Raw genomic sequence first — 13660 nt, forward strand, 5'->3', positions numbered from 1 at the left:
AAAAACTGGATAGATGAGCATTCGCATGTCGACGAGGACTCATTTATAGACACGTCCCCGTCATGACGGGGTAGGATGAAGTAAGGTTGAATAAACGAAATCTTCTGACAAAACAAAATGTCTTTTGGATCATTGATCGATTGGAAGAAGAACTGATGCACAGTTGACCTCGGCGATGGTTGACGCTATCAGTCCGACGATAGGTCCAGAACGTTCTTCTAGGGCCAAAGTATAAAGACCGACCAGGACACTACCCAACTATTTCAAAGCTTTTCCGAGTACACTTTCATGAATCACATGGTTCCTTGTCTATTCTTCAGGCAGCCGTGGGTTTCCCGCAAGTGAAAAGAAAGAATTGGCAACTATCATTGTAGAGGACAAGGAGGAGCTACCTGGAAGCTCCATCGATTCCAACCAAAACCGATTCGGAAATGTCGTACAGGTAGTAAACGCCACAAGATGAGCTTAGCAGGCGTGTACAAACATTTGGAAATACTCATGAGAATTGCCACCATGAATGATGCTTTCAAGACATACAAAATTACAAATTCTCTCGTTCAATGTTCGGCGATGCAAATGGCGAGCCAAGAGTGTCGGTGGGCTTGGAGGGCGAGATGCTTAGCAATCGCCCTGATTTTTCCGATTATTCAACACTCCGCTCGCTTCGGCTTTGATGAATCAACCGTCGCCATGACCACTCGCGTGCCATTTTGCTTCTGCATTACATCAGTAATGTGTTTTAGTCTGCTCGTGGAATTTTATTAATTCAAATCATTGCTCAAACAACAAACAATGGCGGAAGTGATGGCTGAAACGAAAACTACAACTCCGGCGCCTCGCAAACGCGGCCGTCCTCGGACCGTCACAGACGATCAAGAGGTTCCAGACGTAGGTAACTGACAAGAAAGTCGCCAGCGCATTCGCTCATTATGTCCAGAGACGTCGCAAGCAGCTTCGTATCGCACAGCAAGCTTATCGCCGGCGAAAAGAAAGCACGATCAATAATTTGCAGACCCGGGTGCAGGAGTTGGAGGAGGGCATTGAGGAGTTGAGCCAGTCGTTCCTTTCCTTCAGCAGTCTTCTTCTCGAGGAAAATATACTTGCGCGACACCCACGCATCACGTCCGCGCTCCAGGGAATCACCCGGCAGTGCGTAGCGCTCGCCAAACAGGGATGTGGTGATGCCGATGAAGCTGCGTCGGTCGAAGCTACTTCTACACCGGTTGTCAGCCGCAAGAAGAGTGCTCCACAAAATATTGACCTCAACTTGGATTCGGATTTCTTGGAATCCGTTCCCTCGTTGATTCCGGATGACTCGCTTCAATTTCCATTCAACTCACGGCAATGGCCCGCTTCGCGGCCCCGTACGCCTCCTTATCAAGACCAGGCAATGCTTCCATTCGGACTCTTCTTATCAACGCCTTCTGTGCCTTCAATTTCTGCGGGTTCAGCATTCCCGAGCCCTCCAGCAACTATATCTCCCGCCAGTTTCATAAAAGAAGAAGGATGGAGCCTCTCACAGCGCATTGTACGAGAATGCTGCGAGATCGGATACCGACTACTGGTGGACACACCAAACAATGCAAGGATTGAAAAAATCTTCGGCCAGCCACTGACACTATCCGAGCGCAATCGTCTAATATCAGCATTCTACCTGGCCATCAATGACGACATCGGGGATTTGATCGAGCCCAAGACCAGGGCTCTCAGTCCGTTGTACAACAAGAGGGAGAACCTCTCCCAGGACATGCTTTCGCGGTCCTCGAGAACGTGGCAGCTCGTCCTCAACTCGGGCCCTGATGAATGGCTGGATGCCAGTGGCGTGCAGAGGCTTCTGCAACAAAGGGGGATTCACATCGACGGTGATTCCCCATACTCTAGTCCACGTATTGACGCACCATCGGCATTTAATCTCTCGACCTTTTTAAGATGTGAGATTGACGGAGAATCCTTACAATCCTTTGGCTAACTTGGTGACAGTTCTATCCCTCGATTGCATTTGTGTCGGCCCTGGACCGGTATTCCGAAAACAAGCTATTGAGCAGGCATTACTCTTGGCAACTTCGCATAATCCGTGGGAATTTACGCCCCCGAAGTTCATATTCTGAACTTGCAATAATTTGGAAATAATTAATCACTGTTTTATCGAATGGTCGTTGATCCCTCAGACCCCATGGGGAAAGTCCCCGTTTCAACAGTACAGCTCCGCATAACCCGTGAAAGACCCTTATCTCTGCTCCCAAGTTTCTTTCTGGAAACGTAGTCGGAATCAAGTTAACCGATTATCCCAAACGACAGCTGACAGTAATATTGTCCATAGTGAATATGAATTGTTTATGTTCCGACTACGGTAACGTAATCGGTAAGCGAGTGGGCCACCTCAAAACACCATAGTAAATGCGATAAATTACAACTTCATATCTCAACAACCATAGCTTCTCGTAAAGTCTTCCTATATACTTGTGCTCTTCATATTAAGTTTAACGTATTTTGAAGGTCTCGAAAGTTTTCAAGATGTGGTGAATTGATAATATATATTTAAAGGTCAAAGAACTAAATTACGGTGTATTTTTGGTAAAGATTGTCAAATCAGAATTAAATTGACCTAGGCTCTTAAAATCAGCTTCTTATGCTTGAAGTAAGTAGGATACTAAAGATAAAGCCGAATAACCTTGTGATTGTTGAGATATTCTATTCTTAAATTATCGCATTTACTATGGCGTTTTGAGGTGGCCCACTCGCTTACATGGCCCACTCGTTTACCGACGGAGGGGAGCATAGCTGGCGCGACCCACAGGTGGAACTCGTTCCCATCACACCCCTCCCTCCCGACTACGGTAACGCGGGGAATGCCCAGTTGTCACTGGCGGACGGTTGTCGGACCTGGTGATGAGGCCAGACGGTAAGACGGCCCAGAAGAAGTCTATACAACTTGTCAAAGTGAATCTGGGATAGTGTGAGATCGGGATCAAGGATTAATGGTGGCTAGATCGGACTCCCGCTCCCTCCGGTCGGTCGGAGTAGACGCTGGCGAGTAGATTTCCACACAAAAGCTCCCGGTGGATCTTAAACGATATGGCTCCGGCATTCATTGGTTAGGGGAAAAGATATGAGTCAACATTGGATGACAGGGTGGTAACAATATACCCGTTCCATCGGGATATCAACGGTTTATTCCCTCGATTCCCTCGATTTCCTCGATTTCCCGCATTGTCTTACTTCATCACTGGTCCTCCAAGAGCCATTGCTGCTTCCTCTACGCAGACTCAAAAGTTTAAGAGGTTCAGATTTTATAGAGACCTGCATTGTTCGATACCATGGCCAACCAACTGACGCCCTTTGGGAAACCGATGTTGAAGCATTGGCTGTTTGACCCATCCTACAAGAATCTTAACCACGGTCTGTACTGGTGTCACTCACGTCGTGCGCGTTCTGACACGACAAACAGGCTCTTTCGGTGCACACCCCGCGGCTGTCCGTGATGCCCAGCGGGCCTTCATGGACATCGCCGATGGGCGACCGGACCCGTATATTCGGACATACCATGCAGAGTACCTCAACGAGGCGCGCGCAGCCGTCGCGGGGGTTCTCAATGCTCTGAAAGAGGAATGTGTGTTTGTGAAGAACGCTACCACTGGCGTCGCAACGATACTGTATAACCTGAACTTCCAGTCCGGAGAGGCCCTCGTTTACTTCGAGCCCGTGTACGGAGCCGTGGAGAAAGGCGTTGTCTCCTTGCAGGAGCACTCCGATTTCCAGTCTCGGAAGGTGCGCTTTGAATTCCCTATCGCTGAGGACGAGCTCGAGCGCTGGTTCCGTGAAGTTGTGCGCAAGACTCGCGAGGAGGGTCTCAAGGTTCGCGCTGCTGTTTTCGACACTATTGTCAGTAACCCCGGTTGTCGATTCCCCTTTGAGCGGTTCACTGCCATCTGCCGGGAAGAGGGTATTCTGAGCGTTATCGATGGCGCCCACGGCATTGGGCATATTCCGCTTGACATGCAGAAGCTGCAGCCCGACTTCCTCGTCTCTAATTGTCACAAGTAGGATACCTCCATTTTGGTTCTTGACATTGAAGACCTCGAATCTGATCGTTTTCTCCAGATGGCTCTACACTCCTCGCGGCTGTGCTGTTCTCTATGTCCCCAAGCACAATCAGCACTTCCTGCGCAGTACCCTTCCCACATCGTGGGGTTTCATTTCCGATCCCTCCTCGGCCGAAACTCCGCAATCAGTTCTTAAGGACCCAAACGCCATCAAAGAAAAGACTCCCTTCGAAGAGTTGTTCGAGTTTGTCGCAACTAGTGATGATTCCGCTTACGTCTGTGTACCAGCAGCACTGAAGTTCCGCAAAGAAGTCTGCGGCGGAGAAGAAGCCATCATGTCTTACTGCATCAAACTCGCCAACGAAGCCGCCGACGCAGTTGCATCTATCCTCGGAACGGATGTGCTCCAGGAGCCGGATCTGAAGCCGGGAGAGACCAGCAACATGCGGCAGTGTGCCATGATGACGGTGCGCTTGCCTATTGCTGTTGCGGACGAGCCCGTTTCGGGTGCACTTGTGACCGTTACATCAAAGGAAGCACCTGGCGTCTATGTTTGGATTCAAAAGACCCTGATGTCCGAGCATGAAACCTTCGTACCCGTTTTCCCACATCGATCGTGGCTGTGGACTCGTCTGAGTGCACAGATTTATTTGGAGAAGAGTGACTTTGAGTGGCTGGGAGGCATTCTGCGCGACCTGTGCGAACAGGTTGCTCGGAAGGCGCACAAATAGGCCTGGCTTTGGATTCCTTTTTGAGCGCCTTCATGTGAATGCATTCCTAAATTGCATCTAGAGTGCGACCTGTGAGATGCCGTCGCTTCAATATAGTTGAGAGAAATAATCATCTGTCTTTCAAGAGTCAGCTCCAGATCTGTTCGCAAAAGTCATAAACTCAAATCATTCGCGATTTCATTGGTGTGTTCTCGACATGCTTTATCACGTCATCCAGAGCCCGAGTAACTAAAGATCACCTCATCTTCTCGAGAACAAAAATGTGCGGGGAATCTTGCTCCCTTTATATCTGGTCGTTATCCCCAAGGTACCTAGGGCGTAATCAATCTATCTGAAACCCATAATATCCATCGTCATCATGTCTGTCGCCAAAGAAGCCGAAATCGCCAACGCCAAGTATGCAGCCTCTTTTACCAAAGGAGATCTAGCGCTTCCCCCACAGCGGTATGCCATCTTTCGATAGTGTTTCTCTAGTCCATTTCACAGACCAGAAGGCTGAACCATCTTATCCATCAGGAAAGTAGCCATAGTGGCATGTATGGACGCGCGCCTGGGTAAGTCGTCCGCCGGACTAACCCCGTCTTCATTATAACCCAGGCACTAACAGAACCAGATCCCGCTCGAGCCCTAGGTCTCGAAGAAGGCGATGCACATGTCATCCGCAACGCAGGTGGTCGAGTAATCGACGCACTACGCAGCATCATCATCTCGCAGCAGCTTCTCGGAACCCGTGAAATCATCATCGTGCATCACGTATGTATAAATCCCCGCTATCAACACCAAGTCGACCCGTACTGACGATCTCAGACGGACTGTGGAATGCTGACCTTTACCGACGAGGTGATCCGCGACAAGATCCGCGCTGACCTGCATCAGAATGTCGATCATATTGCTTTCTTGCCTTTTGGAGATCTGAGGCAGAGTGTTCTTGATGATGTAAAACTGTTGAAGGAGAGTCCGTTGGTTTTGGATGTCCCTATCACGGGTTATCTGTATGAAGTTGAGACAGGAAAGATTATTAAATTTTAGAAGGGACATCGGCAAGGGCTACATGTACTGATTTCAATGTTTGCGAGCCATCCAAGGTTTATATCGAGTCAGTAGTCACTCTGTGAATAACCCACATAATACAAAAGATCCATTGTTGGATTGAGACAGGAAGGGAATATATACACCGACTCAAAAAAAACCCCCATAGACCAGCCATGAGACAGCCGTAGAATCGCACCTGTCCAAGAGAAACGAAAGAAAGGGGTATGGATAAGAAACGAGCGCTAAAACAACCTGAATCGCCAAGAGGAAACCCGGCCTGGAATCAAAAGGCCCCCGAAATATGTAATGAAAAGTAAAAGCCCACAGATCTGCATGCCGTGAATCGTCTATCAAACTCGTATACTCACTCGTTGCTGCCTCCAAATCGGCTCCAGACCCAGCCGGTAATTCCTCCGCGTTCACTTCGACTACCTCGACTGCCCCGGCTTCCACGTCTGTTGCGGGGCTCGCTGGATTCGGGAGTCGGTGATTGCGGAGTAGATCTAGACCCCGATGATCGACTGCTGCGCAGGGAAAAGGGCGAGCTGCGCCGTCTTCTTCGGCCGGAAGAAGGTGCTTCAGAACTGTCCTCGATGATGACTGGGTTTTCGCTGGTGCCTTCACCCGTGCTTGTGAAGAAAGATTCCGTCAGCTCCAACAAGTCTCGGCCCGGTGCGTTATCAGAAAGAACACTTACCATTCAACCGAATCAATGCCCCGTCGGCAATGCGGGCAGGTATTATGCTGGGTCAGCCACGCTTCGATGCAGGTGTAATGGAACCAGTGAGTGCAGGGCAGCACCGTCACTTCCGTGTCGAGTTCCACCGCATCCATGCAGATCGAGCACTCTGCCTTCCCGTCAGACCCCAGCATCTCCCGATCGACCTTTTTCGTGGGCAGGGACCTGATCGCCGAGTCGGATGCCGGTGGCGGTGCAGTTCCCGAGTTGTTGTGATCGATCAACTGCGAAATGACCCGGTCGAGCTCTTCTTGGGAATAGACCGCGTCGCCGTTTCGGTCCATGTTTAGTAGGGCCGAGAGCATGGCGAGAGGGTTCGGTCCTGCTACGCCGCGGGCACCATGTCTACCCTGCTGTCTCGGTCCCCCAAAATCGGTTCGGAAAGCTTCTAGGAGACTTGAAACCCCGTCAGTTGGATATCATGAGAAATAGGGAGGTGGTGGAACATACTCGGCTAAAGAGGCTACTGGCGGAGTCATGGGTTGCGCTCTATCTGTATCACGCGGGAATAGTCCTTCATGGCCGGCGTGCGCATTTGAAACGCCCGGGTCGATATTCGGCCAACTTGACGAATGTGCCATGAATGGGTCGTCAAGCCCCGGGCTCCTGGCCTCGTGAGGTTCATGTGTCTCCTGCAGACCCTGAAATAATGCATTCAAACCCTCGAACATCATCGGAAGGAGCGGGTTGGTAGGAGCAGTAGCGGCGGATTGCCGGGAAGAGTATCCGCCACCGATGGTGGTGCTGCTAAAGGTGAAGCGGCCATCGGGGGACCTATAGGTGTGTTGAGAGTATCCGGGTGATCCAGAGTCCATGAAGCCGAATGGCCGCGGTCCAGCCGCCTCGTCTCTGTCCCAAGGATTATGATCTGCCCACGGATTGATAGGTGGTGTACGAGGTTCTGGATCTTGTTCTGGTGGGGGAGTATCAGGATCGGGAGGAATTTCAATCTATGGAGGGTTGAGGTTTAGCACTTGCATACAACGGACGGGGAACAAGAACGGGCGCGTACAATCTCCGTGAAATCGGACTCGCAGTGTGGGCAGGTCAGATCACTATCGGCTCTTGACCAAACCCCTCCGCAAGCATGGCAGAACACGCGATCGCCGTTATCGGCCATGGCATGGATGCGAAGAGTTGGTTGTGGTGGGAGAAGACGGGGGAGTTAAGAGACGAGACTAAATCGGCGCGCGGAACAGTCACGAGTCATGGTCTTATCAGCGCGGGGCAACTGCACACATCGGCGCCTCGTTCAGAGAGAGATAGGAAATAAACGTAGAAACAAAAGAGACGACAAATTTGACGTGTCAAAGGCGAAAAACAGCAAGCGGAGGAGATGACGTCGGAACCGGTTGCCTTCCACTATAGCGCGATAGGGCAAGATTTAAGGTGGCCCATACCAAAAGTTCAACGGCGCGATGAAACTGTTAAAAGCTTCACAACGATGCAAGTTTCATTGCTTGCACGCCAAAAATAGCAACAGTGGTTTAGGCAGCGTAGTTAATTTTGGGATCGGAAATTTGGGATGCAAGGTGGCAAAGTAGAGGGGGAAGTGTAGCAAAATAAATACTTCCATGTCATTCATTTCGTAGGTTCAACAAAGGCAAGTACCTATGTACGATGGCTCAGACGCAAAGCCACAAGAGTAGAGATAGAGACAAAGAAACGCCGACAATGCGAAAGAGGCTGAAAGTAGAGCTCCAGACTGTGAAAATTATACAACGGTGCAGACGCAAGGACAGCCCCGGCTGTGCCACAGCCCTTGCAGACGCCAATACCAACCCCAACGCTCACCGTCTTCTGGCTCCCTTGAGAATCAGACTACCAACAACTCCCGCGGCTACTGCCAAGCCTCCCACGATCGCGATGCCCATGAGGCCTTCCTTCGCCACCTTGTCATCGATAAGCGAACCCAGGCTGGCCGCCTGCAGGTTGGCCGGCTCCTTCTCGAGCAGGAGATCGTTGTATCGTCGGGCCTCTCCGTAGTTGCCCAGCTTGTAGTTGCCCAGGGCCAAATAGTACAGGCATTCTCGTCGTCGTTCCGGTGCTCCGCGGAAGATCTCTGACAGGAGGCGGACACCTTCTTGCTGGTCAGACCGCACGTTCGACTTGATCAAACCCTGTTAGAAGATTCCCCGCAAGTGCGGAGACCACTGGTTAGCATGAGTCTCCATCAAGTGCGCGGGGGTCATGGTGTTCTGTACCCAGGCGAAGTTGAACTTGGTTTGGATGCCAACATAGTCGCCTTCCTTCTCGTACTGCGCGCGCAGCACTTGGAGCTCGGCGGGTTTTAGCGGGCTAGATGTAGGCGAGTCAGTTCGCAATCTTCAGGGGGCTTGGACGAGCGTGCCACAGGGCAACGGACCTTTCCGCATCTGCGGCATCTGTGACAGTGGCGTTGAGTCAGTGAAAAGAGTCACGACACGGAGGGAAGAACACAGTAGAGAACTCACAAGGAAGATTAGACATGTTGGTAAGTAGAAGGAACTGTTGGATATCGAGGAAAGATGGAGGAAAAGCCCGAGGCAGAAGCGGAGGCGAACGTCACTTGCGGCGAAATGTATATGTGGCGGTGCATCGTGGCAGTTGCGGCAGCAACAATCAAAACACCCGTTTTGTCCCGCTTCACTCTTCTCAACTACGCCCACCATGTTGCTCGACGAGGATCCCGGCACTGTACGTGCTCACTTGACTCCGAACTAATGAATTCAACTAATACATTGGACAGCTCATCCACCACACCATCGGAAACTTCAATATCCACCCGGATAAACAAGCCGTCACGCGCATCAATGACTCGCTCTCCACGCTTCAACAGTCGCGCGACCTGCGCATCCGAGAGGCCGAGTCCTCGCTGCGCAAACTCGGTCGCCAACTCAACTCCCTAAATACCCAGCACGAAGAGGCCGTGGCACTGCACGACTCCAGCAAACACGCCGAAGAGATTGTGCAACTGGACACTAAGAAATTCCGCATCGCCAAGGCAGCCTCCGAACTAGAGGTCGAAAGTGAGCGCTTAGAGAGCGAGCTGGAAATGCTCAAGGAGAAGCTAGCAGACCTGGAATCACAGGGTCTTGAGGGCGACGAAGCCACGCGCCGCGAGCGCGAGGCGGATGACGCGACAATGTGAGTGGCGCAGCCTGTGCGCCGTGTTTCTTTTGCTAATCGATTTGCAGACTGCGCCTCAAGATCTTCCGTTCATTGGGCGTCGATATCGAGCCCGACGAGGCGGGCAACTTCAATCGGGCGGTTATTCGCAACAGTCGCAAGGGCGATGTGCACGTCGTTAACATCGATCCCAAGTTCTCCCGCTTCTTCTATGCCAACTACTTCTGGTCCACGATGCAGGGATAATTATGATTGGTACATGACCGTTTGTCTCTGGAGTTCTTTGGTGGATTTTTGATTGGAGTTGTTATACCCTTGAAGCTTTATTATCATGTTATGATCATGCCACTTTGAATCATTTTCCTTCGCCCTCTGCCTGGGTATCATTTCGAATGTCGTCAATGTTTTTGTAGTTCATGCAGGACCTTTGTCTGACACGATTCAGACACAATGCCATCTGGTCCGGACTCAGGATGACCATCGGGGAAGCTCTTCTCTACGGCATCTAAAAGAACATCCTTCTCGACCACCGGCAACTTTGCCCCCCACGATGCTACCCACTGGTCCTCAAAGCGAAGCAAGTCCCGCTCAATCTGGTCCATATGCGGGATATCACATCCATCCCAAGTCAAAGCGACTTCCTTCGTAAGAGTCCCAGACTCAGAGTCCCGCGTCCCATACCGGGTCTCCACCCCAAGAGGCCCCAAGCCAAGCTCCTCGGCCCGGGCATTCCAAAGCGCCTGCCTCAAAGTTCCGTCCCGTTCCACCATCATCCAAAACAGCGGATACGAGCTCCGCGCTAGCGCATCCCGAACACCCTTGGTTGCCTCGCGCGGGCTGACCAGCACGCCGGCCGTCTGGTCCGTGCGCCATCCGACAGGCGCCTGGCGGAACGTCCCTTCGAGCTCGCGCACCAGGTTCGGCCCGAGCTTGCTCTTGAGTGCCTTGCACTGCACCAGCACGCGAACTGCCCGCTCCCGCTCCCGCTCTGGCAGGTGCCAGGTGCCTACCAGGTCGATGCCCGCATCGTCGCGGCCGCCGATCCGCTGCAGGGAGAGTGAATAGCGCCGTAGGCTTTGGAGGACCGTGTATTCGTAGTGGGTGCCTACATAGACGGTGCTTGTTTCGGGAAGAGATATGCGCTCGGCATAGGAGAGGAAGGTGGTTAGGTTGTTGTGGTTCTGGGTTGGCGTGGGTGGTGCCGAGGGAAGCTTGAAGAGCCGGCGGGTGAACGGTGTGATCTCATTGTTGATTCGAGAGCTGGAGAATGGCCGGGGAAGGTTTATCGATTCAGAATATTGGCATATTGAGAGTCCGGCAGCGAGGCCATGGCGCGGGCGCAGACGTCGCATTGAGTGGTGTCGAGGTGAAAGCGCGCGTCTTCACCGCATTGGAGCTCTCCGCATTTCCTGCGCATCTCGGCCTCTCCCAAGTCGCATCTCTGCTTCTCGCTCCGCTACCCATTTAATCCTTCAGATCAACCACAATGGCGGACATCCTCACCCAGCTGCAAACTTGTCTTGACCAGGTAAGCTTCAAGGTCCACAGCAGTGTGCTTCGAACAACATCTGAATAAAACAGCTTGCAACTCAATTCTACGCAACGCTCGGCTATCTCACCACCTACCATGACAATTCCCCGGCTATCCCACCTCCAAATGTCCCCAACGCCGCACCAGCCCTAGCTAGGATCTCCAAGAATACAAACGCACCACCAGTCCCTGCCTCCGTGGCAGCAGGCGCAGCAGGTGACGGCGCAGCACAAACATCACCAATTCCCCCACCCACCCAACAACCCGGCACAGCAGGAGAAACAGGCGAAGCTGAAGGGGACCCGAATCTCCCACCGCAACCCGATTCGCCCCGCACATTTGCAGCTCGTCAGCGCGAGCTGGCGCGCGATCTTATCATCAAGGAGCAGCAGATTGAGTACCTAATCTCTGTGCTGCCCGGTATCGGTGCCTCCGAGGCAGAGCAGGAGTCAAGGATACGTGAGCTGGAGACGCAGCTACGGGATGTGGAGAAGGAGCGTATGGCCAAGACAAAGGAGCTGCGGAGATTGAGGGGCAGGCTGGAGAGTGTTCTTGGGGCTGTTTCGGTGGGGATTTATGGGGATAAGGAATACCAAAGGTGAAAGGAAGTGTTGGATGATTTCATTACGAGGGCTTCAGATACCCAGGATATGTTACTATAGTTTTTCTCACAGCTGGGATGTGGAGAATGCTCAAAAGTGGTGGATGACGAGTTCCGTGCATGGGACTGAAGTGGGCTTGTTCTGTCCCTCCACAGATGTCGACGAAGAAGGACAGAACACGGACCACGGAGGCAGAGCTTGGGAGGATGATGAGCTTGAAAACATTGCTTATTAACTCTCAATCATTTCGGGACATCATCTCTCGCCTGGCTAGAGCAGCAAGGTATTACGAGCTCTACACGAGATAGGCTCAACCCAGAACATTATGTGCTTTAACACATGGTCCTGAGTCATGGGGTTATCTGGCAAAAGCCAACAGTCTCAGGAAGCTTGAGACTATCGACTTGACCAAGGGATGGAAGGACCGAGATGGCTGGCATTTTTGGACAGTCTGTGTGGTGTGGGCAAACAGAGAGCTGTACTGGTTCGAATCGATGGCATTGTCGCGCGGCGAGACCAGAACGGAAATGAAAGCCTCCGAGCCCCGAGCCAGTTTGTTCATAAAATAGACTAAGACTCGTGAGCACATGTTCAATCCAACATCGGATCGTATAGATACTAGTGACGCCCCACTAAGCCCCGTGGGGGCTTGGCCGCACACTTTCAAAGATGCGGACTTCCTAGCTCTTCTCGTTTCCCTCTTTAACCCCTCTGAACACCGTGGCACTTTCAATATGGCAAAAATAGATACAGCGGCCCTGCGGCCTCTCCGAATTGGCACTAGGAGATCCAACCTGGCCGTCGTCCAGGCCGAGGGCATCCGCAACAGTCTGCAAAAGATAGCGCCCGATCGAACCTTTGAGATTGAAACACTCCACACTCTCGGCGATAAGGACAAGTCTACGGCGCTCTACAGCTTCGGAGCCAAAAGCCTATGGACAAGCGAATTGGAAGAAAAGCTCACGTCAGGCGAGCTGGATGTCGTCGTCCATTGTCTTAAAGGTAGGCTACTCCTTTCTCGCCTACAAGCACCTCTAACCCAACCCAGATATGCCGACTACACTTCCTGATTCGTGCCAACTCGCACCAATTCCACTTCGGGATGATCCTCGCGATGCATTGATCGTCAAGGACGGTCTACCCTATACGAGCCTGCAGACCCTGCCCGAAGGCGCCGTAGTTGGCACTTCATCGGTGCGTCGCTCTGCTCAGCTTCGTCGTCTTTACCCGCATCTGCGCTTTGCAAACCTGCGCGGGAATGTCGAGACGCGCCTGGCCAAGGTCGATCATCCCGAAAGTGAGTATACCTGCATGGTGATGTCTGCAGCCGGACTCGAGCGCCTGGGCCTCAAGCATCGTATCAACCAGTACATGGGCTCCAAGGACGGTGGCATTCTACATGCGGTCGGTCAAGGAGCGCTTGGTCTGGAGATCAGGAAAGGCGACGGCGAAACCCTAGCATTGGTTGCCAATCTGGCTGATCAATGGTCGACTCTTGCCTGCCTTGCGGAACGGGCTCTCATGCGCACTCTTGAAGGCGGTTGCAGTGTTCCCATTGGTGTTGAGACGGAATGGGTCGATAAGTCACGGTATCTCTTGAAGATCACTGCGATAGTTGTGAGTCTTGATGGCGCTCAAAGTGTCCAGGATTCCATCGATACAACGGTGCAGACCGAGGAGGAGGCCACTGCACTCGGCCAAGAATTGGCTGCAAGGCTTGTGAAAGCCGGCGCGGATGCAATTCTGAATGAAATCAACACCGATCGGCCGGCTAAGGGCTGATTGATCTGCAGCCTTGTGTAACTATAATCGAATACCCCCTCACGTTTTCGTAGACATTTAGTATTCTCTGTCGGGCGGTATTCATTACTCGG

General features: G+C 52.1%; 9 protein-coding genes across 9 annotated transcripts; 6 read left to right on the forward strand and 3 right to left on the reverse strand.

Moving 5' to 3' along the window:
• Positions 1 to 771: 771 nt before the first annotated feature.
• N7498_009563 (bZIP transcription factor) lies at positions 772 to 2108 on the forward strand (the record flags this gene model as incomplete). Its single annotated transcript, XM_058456619.1, has 3 exons — positions 772 to 888; positions 938 to 1931; positions 1981 to 2108. The coding sequence occupies exons 1-3, from the start codon at positions 793 to 795 to the stop codon at positions 2106 to 2108; spliced, it is 1218 nt and encodes a 405-aa protein (XP_058303518.1). The 5' UTR covers positions 772 to 792.
• A 1209-nt stretch (positions 2109 to 3317) lies between these two features.
• On the forward strand, positions 3318 to 4774 carry N7498_009564 (putative aminotransferase family protein (LolT); the record flags this gene model as incomplete). The annotated part of the gene is made up of 3 exons (XM_058456620.1): positions 3318 to 3399; positions 3449 to 4040; positions 4102 to 4774. The coding sequence occupies 3 exons, from the start codon at positions 3318 to 3320 to the stop codon at positions 4772 to 4774; spliced, it is 1347 nt and encodes a 448-aa protein (XP_058303519.1).
• Positions 4775 to 5111: 337 nt separating this feature from the next.
• Positions 5112 to 5803, forward strand: N7498_009565 (beta-class carbonic anhydrase; the record flags this gene model as incomplete). Its single annotated transcript, XM_058456621.1, has 4 exons — positions 5112 to 5218; positions 5291 to 5328; positions 5388 to 5527; positions 5582 to 5803. The coding sequence occupies exons 1-4, from the start codon at positions 5133 to 5135 to the stop codon at positions 5801 to 5803; spliced, it is 486 nt and encodes a 161-aa protein (XP_058303520.1). The 5' UTR covers positions 5112 to 5132.
• A 367-nt stretch (positions 5804 to 6170) lies between these two features.
• Positions 6171 to 7665, reverse strand: N7498_009566 (putative RING finger domain protein; the record flags this gene model as incomplete). The annotated part of the gene is made up of 4 exons (XM_058456622.1): positions 6171 to 6435; positions 6504 to 6941; positions 6996 to 7495; positions 7558 to 7665. The coding sequence occupies 4 exons, from the start codon at positions 7663 to 7665 to the stop codon at positions 6171 to 6173; spliced, it is 1311 nt and encodes a 436-aa protein (XP_058303521.1).
• A 670-nt stretch (positions 7666 to 8335) lies between these two features.
• On the reverse strand, positions 8336 to 9014 carry N7498_009567 (mitochondrial fission 1 protein; the record flags this gene model as incomplete). Its single annotated transcript, XM_058456623.1, has 4 exons — positions 8336 to 8665; positions 8750 to 8843; positions 8911 to 8929; positions 8999 to 9014. 4 exons carry the CDS (start codon positions 9012 to 9014, stop codon positions 8336 to 8338), a joined length of 459 nt encoding a protein of 152 aa, XP_058303522.1.
• A 180-nt stretch (positions 9015 to 9194) lies between these two features.
• On the forward strand, positions 9195 to 9968 carry N7498_009568 (kinetochore Spc24 family protein; the record flags this gene model as incomplete). Its single annotated transcript, XM_058456624.1, has 3 exons — positions 9195 to 9221; positions 9274 to 9671; positions 9722 to 9968. 3 exons carry the CDS (start codon positions 9195 to 9197, stop codon positions 9897 to 9899), a joined length of 603 nt encoding a protein of 200 aa, XP_058303523.1. The 3' UTR covers positions 9900 to 9968.
• Positions 9969 to 10051: 83 nt separating this feature from the next.
• N7498_009569 (uncharacterized protein) lies at positions 10052 to 11005 on the reverse strand (the record flags this gene model as incomplete). The annotated part of the gene is made up of 1 exon (XM_058456625.1): positions 10052 to 11005. One exon carries the CDS (start codon positions 11003 to 11005, stop codon positions 10052 to 10054), a length of 954 nt encoding a protein of 317 aa, XP_058303524.1.
• A 134-nt stretch (positions 11006 to 11139) lies between these two features.
• Positions 11140 to 11786, forward strand: N7498_009570 (med21 domain-containing protein; the record flags this gene model as incomplete). The annotated part of the gene is made up of 2 exons (XM_058456626.1): positions 11140 to 11181; positions 11235 to 11786. 2 exons carry the CDS (start codon positions 11140 to 11142, stop codon positions 11784 to 11786), a joined length of 594 nt encoding a protein of 197 aa, XP_058303525.1.
• Positions 11787 to 12520: 734 nt separating this feature from the next.
• N7498_009571 (porphobilinogen deaminase) lies at positions 12521 to 13568 on the forward strand (the record flags this gene model as incomplete). Its single annotated transcript, XM_058456627.1, has 2 exons — positions 12521 to 12788; positions 12835 to 13568. 2 exons carry the CDS (start codon positions 12521 to 12523, stop codon positions 13566 to 13568), a joined length of 1002 nt encoding a protein of 333 aa, XP_058303526.1.
• Positions 13569 to 13660: the final 92 nt, after the last annotated feature.

This window comes from Penicillium cinerascens (assembly GCF_028974065.1).
Source record: "Penicillium cinerascens strain IBT 15544 chromosome Unknown scaffold_4_segment0_segment1, whole genome shotgun sequence".
Lineage (NCBI taxonomy): Eukaryota > Fungi > Ascomycota > Eurotiomycetes > Eurotiales > Aspergillaceae > Penicillium > Penicillium cinerascens.